Genomic DNA, 17,543 nt, shown 5'->3' with positions numbered 1-17,543 from the left:
TCACTATTGGGCAGGCACATGCTGGCGGTGTGCCGCCCTCTTTCAAGACTGAGTAGACTGCCAACACCAAGTTTGCAGTACTTACTTCTGGATGAAATCAACACTTTAATAATAATGCTATTATGTGTAATAACTTTAATGCAAAAACATACATAAGGAACAAATATGACATTAAAAACTTTCAAACAAGAAAAAAGATTGCACAAAAAATACGGGATCACTACAAAGATTTTATTCAGAAGCCCATCTTTTAATTAAAAAAAAAAAAAAAAAAAAAAGCCTGGCCCCTTCCCCTTTTACGAACTGGTTTGGTCGCAGACTACAACAAATTCTAGCAGACACATGGTAAAAAAAAATTGACTTGGCTCAGAACCGTCCCGATCGTTCTCTGGATCGCCTTCTGTCCCTGTCTCTTCCTCCAGGGATACCCCCAATGCCGCCGCCTCCTCGGCCCCGGTCCCTTGACCTGGAGCGGCGCTCACGAGACCGCGACCTGGTTCTGTGTCTGTTAAGAGATGAGACATATCCAACACGTCAGCAAACTGAGGTCAACCCTGGGTGATTTTGTACTTCCTCCACAAGTGGCAAAGAAAAAAGAAAAGCCCAAAAACATTACTTACCTGCAACAATATTTTGTCACTGTGAATATCTTCGTTAAACACTTAATTTTTTTTCTGGGAAGAGGAATTCAGAAGATCATTTGAAACAGAAAACTTTCTCTCCAAATAATTAAGAAAAACCAAGCTTTGATAAAGGCAGGGCTCGAAAAATCCCAAAAAATTGTACTAGTGCTACAGGTCTGATACCTTGAAAAATCTCCTCGACCTAAATGCAACCTACTTGACCTCCGTCTCTGAAAGCAAAGCAAATGTAACAAGATAACAAGATTTAACCCCTTCGATGCTTGTGACGGAACCATTCCGTCATGCCTCACGGTTGGGCTGTGCGGATGACGGAATGGTTCCGTCACGACCACACCCGCGAATGGAATGTTCAGCACCGGGGGAGAATCGGCGCCGCAGGCAAGGTGTTAAAGGCATCTTTATTGCTCACTAACTATGTGAGCAATAAAACATATCTTGTCACATTTGCTCCGTTTTCCGAGACAGAGGACAAAAGTTAGTTTGTCTTCCTACTCACCAGAAAGGGCAAGTAGGACCTAAAAACAGCTCGACCTTGTTAAATTTAGTGGATTTTTCAAGCCCTGAAAGGAGACATCTGCTTTGCATAGAAAATGTTTCAGGAAATAAATATAACAATAGCAGCATTGGTACCGAACATTTTTTATTTATGTCCTTACGAAATGGAACACTAGCCTTGGCAACGTCAATAGGTCAATGTTTTTTAGCCATATTGCACAGAAGGAGATCGGCTGTGCAACATGGCTGAAAAGAAGCAACATAAAAGATATGGTGCAATCAACAGAGGCAGAGTCGGCTTTTATTTTTTAAAGTGTTTTTGACATGTTGCACAGTAGCTACTTTCAGCTCTTATTTTCTTTATGTTCAGCCATGATGTACAGCGGCTGCGCTGCTGTCCAACATGGCTAAAAAAAATAACATTGGCAAATCCAATAGATCTTGCATAGGCGAGACCTTTTGGCTTTGACAACGCTTGCTGTTTGGCCTTTGCAGCTCAAGTAAACACTGCTTATTGACATCTTGCTTGCCCCTTTCTCTCTCATTCTTTGTTTTTCTTTTTTAAACTAGCTTATTTTTTCTCAATTCCAACACAGGCTTTCATAGCATTCCGCAGAATGGCAGGACCGGATGTAGAATATAGCCTTTAAAGAGTGGACAACATTGAGCTGTCCCAGTGGAAACCATTAATTGCTCCGTTGGGAAAGTCGTGGGAGTTTCTTTGCGGGCAAGGGGGAGGCTTGGTGCCTGCTGTAGGACCCTCGTGGCAAGTTTGGGATTGTGGAAACAAGACAGCTAAGGCTCTCCTTCCCATCTCGTGCCATTTCTGAGTTTCTGCTCAGCGCGGGGACACACCGTTGGTGTAACCACGAGCTCTTCAAATGCTGATGATGATGGACAACAATTACTGCCGGTTTTGGTTGACTGTAAGCCCCTGCCTACAGCCCGTAGCAAAAATAGCACGCAAAGTACAGGCTAATGCAAATGAACAGGGAAGAGGAGTGTGTTTGGAGGGAAGGTTAGAACTGGCTATATGCAAATCGGTCTTGACCCTGTGCCTCATGGGAACAATCCAGCCCAAACTGCCAAGCCAGGTATTCACTGAAGTGGAATCAACCTTACGTATACAGATTTGATTGAGAGACGCATTGGGCCAATATGATGCCAATTTCAAGGTCCAACGCACTCCTCTACTGCTGCTCAAACTCAGACCAGGGGGGTGTAAGGTATGCAGGTTTAGGTGCAGACCCCTGTCATGATGCGGCAACAGTAGACCCTCCTGAAGGCCCAGCCTGATCCCAAGACAGATGCTCATTCTCAGGAGTTCGGGGCACCATATTCTCCAAGCCCGATCTGGAGCCACTAGGATGACCTGGCCCGGCAGTCCTGATCTTTATCAATACTCTGACACACAGAGGTATTGCCAGGAAGGCGTATAAAAGTCCTGGGGTTCACTTTACATGGAATAAATCTGAGTAAGCCACCTTGGAAACACCAACAAACAAAAGTGCCGACATTGTGTGTTCTTGGCAGTGGCACAAAGATCAGGCCACGATTCTCCCCACTAGCAGAAAACCCCCTGCGCCACCTGCAGATGAAACTTTATTTGTGATCCTTAATGCAATTGATCTCACATTCAGGTATCCCCCAAGGTGGTAAGTCATCAGAAAAGTCAGTTGGCATTCCAGTCATGTCCAAAGACGCAAAGCCTCCTGGCACATGGCACACAACTCCACCCTGCTTGTTGCAGTACCATATTGCCGTTGGGTTGTCTGTGAGCACCTGTACCAGCTTTCCTTTGATGGAGGGCAGAAAGTCTTTCAACACTAAGCGGATGGTTTTCAGCTCCAGGAGCCGGGCCCCTGCTGGAGACGAGATGCCTCTGAACTTTGCCTCTTCCAGATAGCTACCCTGATGTAAAGCAATGCATCAATCATAACTGGTGTTCCAGGTGGGGTAACAAGAGGGGTCTGTGGTTAACCTAATCACAGTTCTGCAGACATCACTGCAGTGCCACCGCATTCTCCGCTGAAATCTGAACCGGATCAGAAAGACCCTCCTTGTGCAGAGCCCACTGGGACTTTAGATCTCACTGCAGATCCCAAGAATCACATCTGGCATGCTTGACAAGCAGGAAGCAGGTGGCCATCAGTCCCAGCAGCCTTACAGTCATCCTCACTGAGATACAGGACAGAGGTTGTAAGGTTCATAGCCCATTTGTCCTGCACTCTCCGATCTGGGAGTTGGGTGCAATTATGCACCCTGTCCTGAACAACTCCAATGGAGGGGAGTATCTGGGAAGGAGTCGTGTGTGACTGCGACACACTGATAGTGAACTCAAAGGATTGCAGGAAGGTTGCCGAGTCTAGAGATGTTTGACGACTGCCTGGGGCGAGCCTGCCTTCAAGAGCCAGTTTTCGATAGTAGGGGGGAAATATCCCGACCTCCGAAGGTGTGCTGCTTCCACTGCCACTTTCATGAACACTCGAGAGGTGCAGACACAGTGAATTCTAAATGCTTGTGGCCTACTGTGCACAGCAGGTAGTACTTGTGGGCCTGTATGACAGGGATGTAGAAATAAGCGCCTACAAAGGCCCTGGGATGGCGTAAATTATACCAGGACCCGTTTGTCATCTTGATTGCAATACTAACTGTCTATCATTCTCTCGGGATCACTGCCTCCTCCTCCTCAATTACAAATACTTTAGCTTCCCTTGGTTCACGCATGTTCAGGCCTCATTTCCTTCTCCAGCGGCCAGGGCGACTGACGCTGGAATCTGGGACTCATGGTTCGATCCCTGGAACCGGCGGCAGGTCAGCCCAGCACCGTGTGACTCGTCAATAGCTCACTTAATCTTCCCGAGGGCCCCAGCGCCGGGGCACCACTTCGGATGTAGCTGTGCGCTTTACAAATACTGGTATTTCATTTAATTTCCACCTCCAGGGAACTCATTCAGTCTCCGGGGTTGCGATCGGAGAGGAGGACCCTGAACCAGTCTTTTCACAGATAGGCAATAAGTGGTCTCAAATAGGACGGAAGCGACCTTTCTATTCCAAAACCACAAAGTAGCAAGAAGCACTGCAACCAACTTTTGGTGAAGTGACCCTCCATCAACTGGTCCAGGGATGGTGGAAAGTGCAGAAGGATCTCGAGAAATTGTAAAGCGTCACCTGCTGATCAATTTGAGGGAACCCTCTGCCTGAGGTTACTGCCTGCAATCCTGGCAGAAGGTGCTGGGTTCTGCCCTCAATCGGGTGGCTGAGTGCTATCAAAGGCACAGTAAAAAGCCATTGATGGGACGGGAGCTGGAGAGCAGAAGACTGGGTCTCACTGTCCATTTTGCTCTTTTCTGGGGGTACGACAACCTCGGCCACGAAAAGGCTGGGGAGATTGTGGCACAAGCTGAGGCTGTTGGCGACAAAGGAGACCCTTACCATAGCCACAGAGGGGGCAAAACTGCTGATTCAGTTAACATGGAGCAAAAAAACATAGAAGGGGTGCTGTGGTTCTGCTATCTTTGAAGCACCCCAGGGCAGAGTCTGCTTTTTTCCCAAAAACCTAAGAGCAATGGAACGGTTTGTCCTTGAGGCAGGCCTGAATGTCTCCTGCAAAGCAAGTGGAGCACATCCAGGCATGCCTACGAATGGCCACAATGGTACCAATAGCACTGCCAAGTGAGTCCGTCGCATCCATTCTGCAACAAATGGTAAACATGGCCATATTACAATCCTCCTGCATGGCCTGGGAAAGTATGGGTCGGGCTTTCTTACATCATGGGCAGTGCTTGAGCAACTGAGTCCCACATGACAGTATCGGCATAAGATGCAGCTGCCATGCTTTGAGCGAGGGCTAAACCGGTAGAGGAAAAAAATACTTACTAAAAGTTTCTATTCTCTTCGATTCCCCATAAGGGGGGAGAAGTGAGGGTTTACTCTACTAGACGGATAACGCAATATGGGTTGGCAGTGATCGTTGGTGAAAGCATCAGCATTGGTGGATCAAGCTCTAAGGTAGATGTGGCACCAGGAAAGCAACTTCTACCGCTGCCCAGAGCAGACCTTGAGAAAAGAGTTAGGTGACCCCCCTCAGCTCCTTGGGGCCCACAGGCACTCCACAGGAAGATGGTAATGTGCCTAAAAACTGCAGCTTCAGCCCCGGTTAAGTGGGCCCTGACAGCAAATGGTAGTTTGGCGCCATGCAGTGTGTAAGAATAGGTGGCACATGATGTAAACCGTCTACTAACAGGTTGACGATCCTCCTCCTGAAAGTCAGAAATAATTAGCCTGACTAACAGATCGCTGGGTGGTTATACATAAAAGGCGCAAGCCATTCTTTTGGCCCAAGTTGTGGATCTCTCAACAGCTAAGAAGGTACGGGGCATGGGGGAAGGAAGAACAAGGGTATCAGAAATTCAAATGCAACTTAAGAGTACATTTTCAGTGAAAAATGAAGAACGAATAGTTTCTTACCTGTCGGTGTAGTTTTGCAGCTTGAAGATCTTTCTGGATTCACTATGCTGTGCATTATTCCGCGATCTGGTGGTTGGGTCCGGATTCGTAGTCTTTTTTCTCTTTTTTTTTTTTTTTTTTTGTAGCCCAGGTGGGCGTCGACGTCCCACCATTTGGTGCACCTTCGTGACGTCGGCACGCTTCCTGCGGAAGCTCCCACCCTTGGGCGCCATCTTCGGATTCTTTTTTCTTTCCTCCTTTGTGGTGAATCCATGGCTATGTGTATTAAAACTTTCCTTCAACGTAAACTTCTTCACGTATATTTGTTTTGTTAAGCGTTCCCATCTTACTCTATGTCCTTCCACCTTCTCCAGCCTCATCTTTCTGGCGGAGGTGGGTGGGTTCGCTAGTGAATCCAGAAAGATCTTCAAGCTGCAAAACTACACCGACAGGTAAGAAACTATTCGTTTTGCAGCGTGAATCTTTCTGGATTCACTATGCTGTGCATTGATTTCGTAGCGGTTTTGTCACTCATGTGGCGGCTGGGTGGAAGATGAGCGTTGGTTGTTAAAGATATGTTGAAGCACTCTTTGGCCCACTTGTGCTTCCTTGTTCATCTGCACATCTACGCAATAGTGTTTAGTGAAAGTGTGCACTGAAGCCCATGTTGCCGCCAGGCATATGTCTTGGATGGGCGTGTTTGCCAGGAAGGCGATTGTTGCCCCTTTCTTCCTGGTTGAGTGGGCTCGTGGCCCCTCCGTGAGCTCCTCACCCGCTTGCATGTGGCAGAGCTGTATTGTTTTTGCAATCCATCTCGCTATGGTGTTCTTAGTCACTGGTCTACCCAGGAGACTCCTTGCGAAGGACACAAAGAATTGTTTTGTCTTCCTGTGTTCTTTCGTCCTTTCTATATAGTGCATTACTGCCCGCCTTGTGGAGCGCCCTCTCCGCATTTGATGTGGGCTTCTGGAAGAAGCTAGGGATCTGGATACTTTGGTTCATGTGGAATTTAGATACTACCTTGGGCATGAAATGCGGGTCTGTCCTCATCACGACCCTGTCACTGTGTATTTGTATGTACGGTTCTTGCAGCGTTAAAGCTTGTAGTTCGCTCACTCTGCGTAGCGATGTTATTGCTACTAGAAAGGCTGTCTTCATTGTCAGTATTTGTAGTGACGCTTTATGGATGGGTTCAAACGGCGGCTTCATGAGTTCCGTCAGTACCACGTTCAAGTTCCATGCCGGCGGCGGCATCCTCTTGGGTGGCGCTATTCTCTTTGCTCCTTCCAAGAACCTTTTCACTACTCTGGAAGTGAAGAAACTTCTCCCCGTTTCTCCCCTTGTGTATGCCACAATCGCTGCCAGGTGAACCCTCAGCGAGGACGAGCTTAGTTTGGCTTTGATCAGGTGCGTGAGGTATCTGAGTACTGTAGACTCTCTAGTCAGTTTTTTCTCCAGGTTTTTCTTATGGCACCACTGCGTGAACCTCTTCCATTTCTCCCCATAGCACTTCCGTGTACTGGGTCTCCTTGCTTCTCTCAGCACCCGAAGTGTGCTCTCTGGTAGTTTTAGATGAGCAAACTCTAAGTCCTCAGGAGCCACGCTGACAGGCAGAGGCTTTCTGGTTCTGGGTGTAGAACTTGTCCCCCTTCCATGGAGAGAAGGTCTCTTCTTTTTGGGAACTTGTGTGCTCTGCCCTGCGCCATCTCCATAATCTGGGAGTACCAAGTCTGCCTCGCCCATTGGGGAGCCACCAGGCTGAGAGTCATGTTGCTCGACCTGCACTTGTTCAGGACTCTGGGGATCAGTGGCGTCGGTGGAAAAACGTAGGCAAATTTCTTTGACCAGCTTATCCATAGGGCATTCCCATGGGACATTGGTTCCTGTTCCCTCGATGCAAAGTGTTGGCATTTTGCATTCCGGCGTGTTGCAAACAGGTCTATTGTTGGTGTGCCCCACCTCCTGAACAGGTTCTCTGTCTCTTGGTTGTTCAGTTCCCATTCGTGGGACACCGATGCTTGCCTGCTGAGCCAATCCGCTTCCACATTGTCCTTCCCTGACAGGTGTATGGCCAGCAGGTCTATCCTGAGTGGGATCGCCCATCTCCATATTTCTTGAGCCAAGCTCGACAGAGGGAATGACTGAGTCCCCCCTTGCTTGTTGATGTAAAACATTGTTGTGGTGTTGTCTGTCTGTATCAACACCCTTTTGTTGTAAAGGTGCTTTTGGAAGGCCTTGAGGGCCAGCAACACTGTTTTCAGTTCCAGGTAGTTGATGTGCTTGACCGCATCTCCTGGGTTCCACAGACCCCTCACTCTGAGCCTGTTCATGTGTGCGCCCCATCCTTTCTGGGATGCGTCTGTGGTGATGGTCACAGTTGGGTCCGGTGGCGTTAGAGGCTTCCCCATCGTTATATTCTCCTTCGTCCACCATGTCATCTCCTCCTGCACATTGTGCGTAACAACCACTAGATCTTCCCAACTTCCTTCTGCTTGTGACCATTGTTGTTGCAGCCACTCCTGTAGTGGTCTCATCTTTAGGCGAACATTGGGGACCAGGTGGATGCATGACGCCATCATCCCCAAGATCTTGCTCACCGTCCTCACTGTCAGAACTTGCCCCTTCTGGTAGTGACGTTTCTCCCTCAGCAGGCTGAGTGTTCTCTTCTCGCTGGGTGTCACTCTGCATTCGACAGTGTTGATCAGGGCTCCCAGGAAGATTTTTACTTGTTCTGGGTCCATGGAGCACTTCCTCCAGTGGATGGAGAAGCCCAGGTTCGTGAGTGTTCTTGTGACCTGTTCTGTGTGGGCTTTGCACCTCGTGTAAGAGCTTGCTTTCACGAGCCAGTCGTCCAGGTAGGGGTACACGTGTATACCCTCCCTTCGCAGGTGTGCGGCCACCGCCGCGAGGCATTTGGTAAAGACCCTTGGTGCTGACTTGAGCCCGAAAGCCAGGGTCGTGAACTGATAGTGGTCTTTGTTCACCTTGAATCTTAACAAGTGTTTGTGTTTCCTGTTCATGGGGATGTGCAGGTATGCGTCTTTTAGGTCTATTGTGGACAAGTAGTCCCCGGGCCTTATTTGTGGGATGACCTCTTGCAGGGAAGTCATCTTGAACTTTTGAGTTTTTACGTAGGTGTTCAGGAAGCGTAGGTCCAAGATGGGTCTTAGGCTTTCGTCCGCCTTTGGTACTAGGAAGTAGTTTGAGTACACTCCCTTGTTCCGTTCTCTTTGCGGGACTGGCTCTATGGCCTCTTTGAGGAGCAGTTCTTGAGCTTCCTCCTGGAGCAGGCGCAGTTCTCTGCCCTTGTGACCCCTTCTCTTTGGCCTCCTGCTTGGTGGGTATCTTTCCAACTCTATGCAGTATCCGTGTTGTATAATGTTTAGTATCCACTTGTCTGTGGTTATTTTTCTCCACTCGTGTAGAAAAAATCTCAACCTTCCCCCTACTGGTGTTGTGTGTTCTCTTGAGCCGAGTCCGTGTGAGCCTCTCCTTAGCTGTAGGTGTTCTCCCCCCGGAGGCTTTGGGTGGGTGAGCGCCTCCCTCTTCGTGGAGTCATTTTTGGGGGGGTTGATCACCACCTCTCCGTCTTTGGCCCCGTCCGTTTCCTCTCCCTCAAAAGGACTGGCCCCTATTCTGGGAGCTCCAATTCTGCCTCTGTTGACCCTGTTGCCATTGGTTGTCCCCTTGTTGACCATGGTGGTGCGACTGATGCGAATGTGATTGCTGGTTTCCACCTCTACCATTTGGTCTCCTCGTGGGGGTGCCTCTCCGCATCCCCCTGAATTGCAGGGCTCCCATTGATTTGGCTGTCTCATTGTCTTTCTTCAGCTGGGCCAGTTTGTCATCCACCGCTGTTCCGAACAGCGTCTCCCCATTGAAGGGGGTGTTCAGGATGTTGTTCTGTACTTCTGCCTTGAAGCCGGATATTCTGAGCCAGGCCTGCCTTCTCTCAGTGATACCTATGGCCATCAGTCTGCTTGATGTTTCTGCCCCGTCGAGGGCCGTCTTCAGGCATGCGTTTGCTATGTCCTTTCCCCCCTCGACGAGGTGGGCTGCCCTCTGCCTGTACTCCTCAGGCATGTGTTTCAGCAATTGGCTCATCTCATCCCAGTGCTGGTATTGGTGTCTATTCAGGAGTGCGTTGGAGTTTGCCATCCTCCAATGCATGGCCGCATTCCTTTCTATTTTCCTTCCAGTGAGGTCCATCCTCCTGCTTTCCTTATCAGGTGGTGGACCAGATGTGGTTGGCACGTTGGCCCTTCTCCTGGCAGTTGCCGCGATAATAGAGTCAGCTGCCACGGTGCCCTGGATATAAGGGGGGTCCCCGGAGGAGAACTTTTATTTCTTCTCCGTCCTCGGGGTCACCGACCTGCATGTAGCCGGTTCCTTGAAGGCTTCAGCTCCTTGTGCAGTGACGCTCTTCAGCATGGGCAGGAAACTGCTTTTTGTCTGTGAGGGGAGCAATGTTTCCAGCAGGAAATCTGCCTTTGTCTGTTCCTCCTCCAACTTTACATTGTAGACTGTTGCAGCCTTCTTGACGACTTCATAGTAAGCCCCGATGTCGTCTGGCGGCGAAGGCCTCGACGGATACGTCTCCACAGGTTCCTCGGGGTTATCGGCCTCGAGATCCTGCCATTCTTCGTCTAACGACGCCGAGCATTCTGAGTAGTAGCTCTCGCGGAGGTAATCTCCCTCCGAGCGGTAGAAGTCCTCCTCTTCCCCTTCATCTGTGGGGATTGGAGTTTTCGGCGGCTCTTCGGCCTCGAAGTCCTCCTGCAACTCTACCTCTTCGGCTGGCGCTGCGGTACTCGAGGCGACAGTCGCGGTCTTCGAGGGAATCGAGTAGTGCTTCATTTTCTCGTCGAAGTCTCTCTTCCTCTGGAGCATACTCTCCATTTCGGCCTCGAGCCTTCTTCTCTTTTTCTCCATCTCTGCCGCCTGCTCGGCGCCGAGCTTCTCGGCTGGTCTCTTCGACGGCGCCTTCGACGTGGAGGCCATTTTGAGCGTCTTCTCGCTCGCGGGTCCCTTCTCGAGGGCCTGCTTCGACGACCTATGCTTTTCGCTGGTCTTTGCCATCTGGGAGTCCTTTTCGAAGGATCCGCTGGGCTTTTCGGAGGATGCAACTTCGGACGTCGAAAATTTCGTCGCCGGTGCTCCTTTCGAGGACTTAGCCTCTGTTTTTCGGGGTTCTCCCTCAGGCTTTCTAGGCCCTGTCTGGGTTTTCGGGGTCGTAGACTCTCCTACCTTTTTTGAAGGTCTCACATCGGTCTCTACGACCGTGAAGTCATCTGGTCCCTCGGCGATGTTCTCCTCTTCCTCGGAGGAGGCACCCAGGTCGTAAAGCGTCGGCGTGGTCCCTTTCCCTTGCATCGTCTGGTGGGCCACCCTCTGTCTCTCTCGAACTCTCAAAGTCTTCGGCGTGAAGACTGAGCAGGCGTTGCAATCCTCGCTGGAGTGGTCGACCGGCAGGCAGAGGTTGCAGACTGGATGCTGGTCCTTCTGCGCGTACTTGTGGTGGCAATTACAGCAGAACTTGAATGGAGTGTTGTCCATGTGCTCGGTCAGGGGGTCCCCTGCCCGCTCCTTCTCCTTGGCTGTCGAAAAACCTCGATGTTTTCTTCCTCCTTCTCCGTTCTGGTTCTAGGAGGTCTTCTTCTCCGACCTTCCTCGGTCCTTTTTCTTCCAAAACTTGTGTATTTCCTTGTTTTCTCCTGAAAATTCTCCGGAGCTTCATGCGACGATCCAGACCCAACGGCGGAAAAAAGAATCTGAAGATGGCGCCCAAGGGTGGGAGCTTCCGCAGGAAGCGTGCCGACGTCACGAAGGTGCACCAAATGGTGGGACGTCGACGCCCACCTGGGCTACAAAAAAAAAAAAAAAAAAAAAGAAAAAAAAAAGACTACGAATCCGGACCCAACCACCAGATCGCGGAATAATGCACAGCATAGTGAATCCAGAAAGATTCACGCTGCAAAACTACCCTTTTCCTTTTGAACATCCCAAAGGGATAACTACAGACATGGAGAACTTCCAGTGGGCTCAGACAGCCAAGCTCACTGAAGGGAGGCCACTGGATAAATAGATTTTTTGGCGGAAGCCGCCGCAAGACGGACTTCGAGCTGGAGCAGTATCTTGGTCTGTGAATCCTGTTCGGTTCGATGATGCTCCTGAATCACCTTTGGATGCATGAGAGCATGACAAAGACTCTTGACCGGAGCTCAAGCATTACAAACTCTTCATGCAGATCTGTGACAGACATCATTTCCCTGAGAACTTAGCACAGCTTGAATCCTATCTTTTTTGTGCAATAACATTTTCCGGACACAAAATTCAAAGATACAACAGCAGAAGCAGAAAGAAAGGGAACTCAATTCTATTTAAATCACGGGGGCGAGGGTTTTTCGGAAGGTGGAAAAATTTGCCACAACAAAAGCCGAGACATGCCTAGAAGGGCTGCAACTCTGAATGAGAAAGCACCACACAATGTGCTGAAGGATGCCCTCACTTGCAGAACTTCAGTGATATAAAATTCACTATAAGGATGTGCAACAGAAAAACGAAAGCAAAAGAACACTAATTGGACTAAAGGACTGAACTCCCACCCTGGCTGCCTATTGCACTGAGCTTCCCAAGTGAAGATGGGTCACTATTTTACCTGAGACTCATGGCAGGAAAATCATTCAACGTGCAGGAATCTCCTAAACACTAAATGCTGTAGAGATGCCTGTAGCAGTTACCCAGGAGGTTAGAACGAAAATGGCTCGACTTGCAAATGGAATGAGTGCATAATCCCTCTTGAGGACTTAGCTAATTTGTGATCATCCTTGGAGTGACCCCCACTACCACTCAAGTGCATTCAGAACCCTGCCAAGTAAGCAGAATCCTTCAGGCACCACAGGACTCCAAGCTATCGACTAAGTATCGAGAAAAGCATATTCATGATTTTCCACTATAAATAGGCGAGCGATAGCCCAAGGAGGAGGAGGAGGAGAGTGCGGCACTGGAAGAGACGAGTGCTGTGAACCTGCATGCCATGACTAGTATCCAGTCCTATAGCTTTGGTGAGAAATCCTTTGCCCCTCGAAGTAAAACCTGCATGCACTTACAGTCCTCATTGCCAAGGTTCGGGAACAGTTCCTTTAACAGACTCAGCCAAAGTCCATTACAAAAACTAAGCACATTGTCCAATAAAAGTTTCCTAGACAACGACACTGGATTTGTGCAGGTCAGTTAAAAAAAACTGCTGTCAGAACTTAATGGTTTGCTTGTATAAGGCAGATAAAACACGTTTAACCAAATAAAAATATTCAAAATTCAAAAAAGGTTATTTAATGAAGAAAACGCACAAAACGAAGCCCTGTCCCAAAAAACTGAAAGTGTCACGAGTAGTTTATCCTTATCAGATAGGAAAAATACGGAACTTGGTCAGAATTGTTGACAATGCATGGGGAGTGGAACTGAAGGTGAGCGTGGTATTTTGGAGAATTTTGTTTTTGGTCCTGCCTGGGAATGCAGTCAATTTCCATTCAGTCGGGAAGGTGGGAGAGAAAGCCAAAAAAGATTAAGAAGAGAAACAAGCATCATTCGAGATCTTTACAACAGGGTGTAATCATGAGAGGCAGCCAAGGTGCTGAAAAGGACACCAGAGCAAAATTAGTCCAAACTAAATATTTATCCAAGTGTGGTCAGATCGCAAAATGCGCTTTTTTAAAAAAAAGGAAGTCGAACACAAAAAAACCAACATCTACTTTGAATCGATATGCACAAATAATAAATATAAAAGTGAAAAATGAACAATATTTAAAATACCCAAGCTTAACCTATTGAAGTTACATTAAAACCAACAAAAGGTCACTTGTTTAAAAAGCTTCTTAACTAAAGGCGAGCTTAGAAAGGGGGCTTAGTCTGCAAATAGCATACTTTACAAGGACAGCACAGGTACAGGAGGATATTGTTCGGTACAGTGAGGGTAAACCGCTCAAGTCAAGGACACAGGGGATGTACTGTGAGGATTGACTGCTCAAACATGTGTTCAAGTGGATGCACAAAAATATAGAGAGGGTAAACTGCGCACAACATACCACTAAGGGTAGATCACGCACAACATAGGCTCAGGTGATTTTCTAAGATACATGTGAGGGTAGACAGCGCACACCATGAAGCTCAGGTGACGTTTTAATATACTTCTGAGGGTAGACTGCGCACAACGGTAATGTTCTAAGTACTGCGACAGTAGACTGCACCCAGCGAGGCTATTGAGGCATGTTCTAATATATTGCCAGGGTAGACTGCTCACAATAAGGTTACATAGAGATGCTCCAAGATCCTGCGAGTGTAGACTGCTCACAGCGAGGCTACCAAGGCATGCTCCAAGATCCTGCAAGAGTAGAATGCTCACAAAGAGGCTATAGATGTCTGCTTTAAAATATTGTGAGGGTAGATTGCTCACAGCGAGGCTACAGAGGCCTGCTGCACGATACTGCGAGGATAGACGGCGTACAACGAGGCTTTAGAGGGTTGTGCAATGATACTGCGAGGGTAGACTGTTCACAGCGAGGCTTTAGAGGAATGCGCATTGATACTGCGATGGTAGACTGCTCACAGCGAGGCTACAGAGGCATGCTCCAAGATACTGCCAGGGTAGACTGCTCACAGCAAGGCTTCAGAGGCATGCTCCAAGGTACTGTGAGGGTAGACTGCTCACAGCGAGACTACAGAGGCATGCTCCAAGATACTGCCAGGGTAGACTGCTCACAGCGAGGCTATAGAGGGATGCGCTATGATACTGCAAGAGTAGACTGCTCACAGCAAGGCTTTAGAGGGATGCTCTAGGACACTGCGAGGGTAGACTGCTCACAGCGAGGCGACAGAGGCATGCTCCAAGATACTGCGAGGGTAGACTGCTCACAGCGAGGCTTCAGAGGCATGCTGCAAGATACTGTGAGGGTAGACCGCTCACAGCGAGGCTTCAGAGGCATGCTGCAAGATACTGCAAGGGTAGACTGTTCACAGCGAGGCTACAGAGGCATGCTGCAAGATACTGTGAGGGTAGACAGCTCACAGCGAGGCTTCAGAGGCATGCTCCAAGATACTGCGAGGGTAGACTGCTCACAGCGAGGCTTCAGAGGCATGCTGCAAGATACTGTGAGGGTAGACAGCTCACAGCGAGGCTTCAGAGGCATGCTGCAAGATACTGCAGGGGTAGACTGCTCACAGCGAGGCTTCAGAGGCATGCTGCAAGATACTGTGAGGGTAGACAGCTCACAGCGAGGCTTCAGAGGCATGCTGCAAGATACTGCAAGGGTAGACTGCTCACAGCGAGGCTTCAGAGGCATGCTCCTAGATACTGTGAGGGTAGACAGCTCACAGCGAGGCTTCAGAGGCATGCTGCAAGATACTGCAGGGGTAGACTGCTCACAGCGAGGCTTCAGAGGCATGCTGCAAGATACTGCGAGGGTAGACAGCTCACAGCGAGGCTTCAGAGGCATGCTGCAAGATACTGCGAGGGTAGACTGCTCACATCGAGGCTAGACTGCTCACAGCGAGGCTACAGAGACATGATCCAAGATACTGCAAGGGTAGACTGCTGACAGCGAGGCTACAGAGGCATGCGCCAAGATACTGCGAGGGTAGACTGCTCACAGCGAGGCTACAGAGGCATGCTCCAAGATACTACGAGGGTAGACTGCTCACAGCAAGGCTACAGAGGCATGCTCCAAAATACTGCAAGGGTAGACTGCTCACAGCGAGGCTAGACTGCTCACAGCGAGGCTACAGAGGCATGCTCCATGATACTGCGAGGGTAGACTGCTCAAAGCAAGGCTTCAGAGGCATGCTGCAAGATTCTGCCAGGGTAGACTGCTCACAGTAAGGCTTCAGAGGCATGCTGCAAGATACTGTGAGGGTAGACAGCTCACAGCGAGGCTTCAGAGGCATGCTGCAAGATACTGCGAGGGTAGACAGCTCCCAGCGAGGCTTCAGAGGCATGCTGCAAGATACTGCGAGGGTAGACTGCTCACAGAGAGGCTATAGATGTCCGCTTTAAAATATTGTGAGGGTAGATTGCTCACAGCGAGGCTACAGAGGCCTGCTGCACGATACTGCGAGGATAGACGGCGTACAACGAGGCTTTAGAGGGTTGTGCTATGATACTGCGAGGGTAGACTGTTCACAGCGAGGCTTTAGAGGAATGCGCATTGATACTGCGATGGTAGACTGCTCACAGCAAGACTATAGGGGCATGCTGCAAGATACTGTGAGGGTAGACAGCTCACAGCGAGGCTTCAGAGGCATGCTCCAAGATACTGCGAGCGTAGACTGCTCACAGCGAGGCTTCAGAGGCATGCTGCAAGATACTGTGAGGGTAGACCGCTCACAGCGAGGCTTCAGAGGCATGCTGCAAGATACTGCGATGGTAGACTGCTCACAACGAGGCTTTAGAGGGATGCGCTATGATACTGCGAGGGTAGACTGTTCACAGCGAGGCTTTAGAGGAATGCGCATTGATACTGCGATGGTAGACTGCTCACAGCAAGACTATAGGGGCATGCTGCAAGATACTGTGAGGGTAGACAGCTCACAGCGAGGCTTCAGAGGCATGCTCCAAGATACTGCGAGGGTAGACTGCTCACAGCGAGGCTTCAGAGGCATGCTGCAAGATACTGTGAGGGTAGACCGCTCACAGCGAGGCTTCAGAGGCATGCTGCAAGATACTGCGATGGTAGACTGCTCACAACGAGGCTTTAGAGGGATGCGCTATGATACTGCGAGGGTAGACAGCTCACAGCGAGGCTACAGAGGCATGCTCCAAGATACTGTGAGGGTAGACTGCTCACAGCAAGGCTACAGAGGCATGCTGCAAAATACTGCCAGGGTAAATTGCTCACAGCAAGGCTTCAGAGGCATGCTGCAAGATACTGTGAGGGTAGACAGCTCACAGCAAGGCTTCAGAGGCATGCTGCAAGATACTGCGAGGGTAGACAGCTCACAGCGAGGATTCAGAGGCATGCTGCAAGATACTGCGAGGGTAGACCACTCACAGCGAGGCTTCAGAGGCATGCTGCAAGATACTGCGAGGGTAGACAGCTCACAGCGAGGCTTCAGAGGCTTACTGCAAGGGTAGACTGCTCACAGCGAGGCTACAGAGGGATGCTCCAAGATACTGCAAGGGTAGACTGCTCACAACGAGGCTACAGAGGCATGATCCAAGATACTGCAAGGGTAGACTGTTCACAGCGAGGCTACAGAGGCATGCTGCAAGATACTGCGAGGGTAGACTGCTCACATCGAGGCTAGACTGCTCACAGCGAGGCTACAGAGGCATGATCCAAGATACTGCAAGGGTAGACTGCTCACAGCGAGGCTACAGAGGCATGCTCCAAGATACTGCAAGGGTAGACTACTCACAGCGAGGCTACAGAGGCATGCTCCAAGATACTGCGAGGGTAGACTGCTCAAAGCAAGGCGACAGAGGGATGCTCCAAGATACTGCGAGGGTAGACTGCTCACAGCGAGGCTACAGAGGCATGCTCCAAGATACTGCGAGGGTAGACTGCTCAAAGCAAGGCTTCAGAGGCATGCTGCAAGATACTGCCAGGGTAGACTTCTCACAGCAAGGCTACAGAGGCATGCTCCAAGATACTGTGAGGGTAGACAGCTCACAGCGAGGCTTCAGAGGCATGCTCCAAGATACTGCGAGGGTAGACTGCTCAAAGCAAGGCTTCAGAGGCATGCTGCAAGATACTGCCAGGGTAGACTGCTCACAGCAAGGCTTCAGAGGCATGCTGCAAGATAGTGCAAGGGTAGACAGCTCACAGTGAGGCTTCAGAGGCATGCTCCAAGATACTGCGAGGGTAGACTGCTCAAAGCAAGGCTTCAGAGGCATGCTGCAAGATACTGCAGGGGTAGACTGCTCACAGCGAGGCTTCAGAGGCATGCTGCAAGATACTGCGA

General features: G+C 49.7%; 1 protein-coding gene across 11 annotated transcripts in view; it reads right to left on the bottom strand.

Annotated features, from left to right (window-relative positions):
* Positions 1-118: 118 nt before the first annotated feature.
* LOC147659352 (splicing factor U2AF 35 kDa subunit-like) overlaps positions 119-17,543 on the bottom strand; it is a 189,953-nt gene continuing 172,528 nt past the window's right edge. For all 11 annotated transcript variants that reach the window (XM_086951811.1, XM_086951816.1, XM_086951810.1 and 8 more), the window contains one exon: positions 119-505. In XM_086951811.1, coding sequence (XP_086807937.1) covers positions 367-505 — 139 coding nt within the window. In that variant the 3' untranslated portion in view covers positions 119-366. The remainder of the gene's footprint in view (positions 506-17,543) is intronic.

This window comes from Lissotriton vulgaris, unplaced genomic scaffold, assembly GCF_964263255.1.
Source record: "Lissotriton vulgaris unplaced genomic scaffold, aLisVul1.2 SCAFFOLD_1061, whole genome shotgun sequence".
In the NCBI taxonomy this organism is placed as follows: domain Eukaryota; kingdom Metazoa; phylum Chordata; class Amphibia; order Caudata; family Salamandridae; genus Lissotriton; species Lissotriton vulgaris.
The sequence above is the reverse complement of the archived record's forward strand: the minus strand, read 5'-3'. Positions and strand labels throughout refer to the sequence as shown.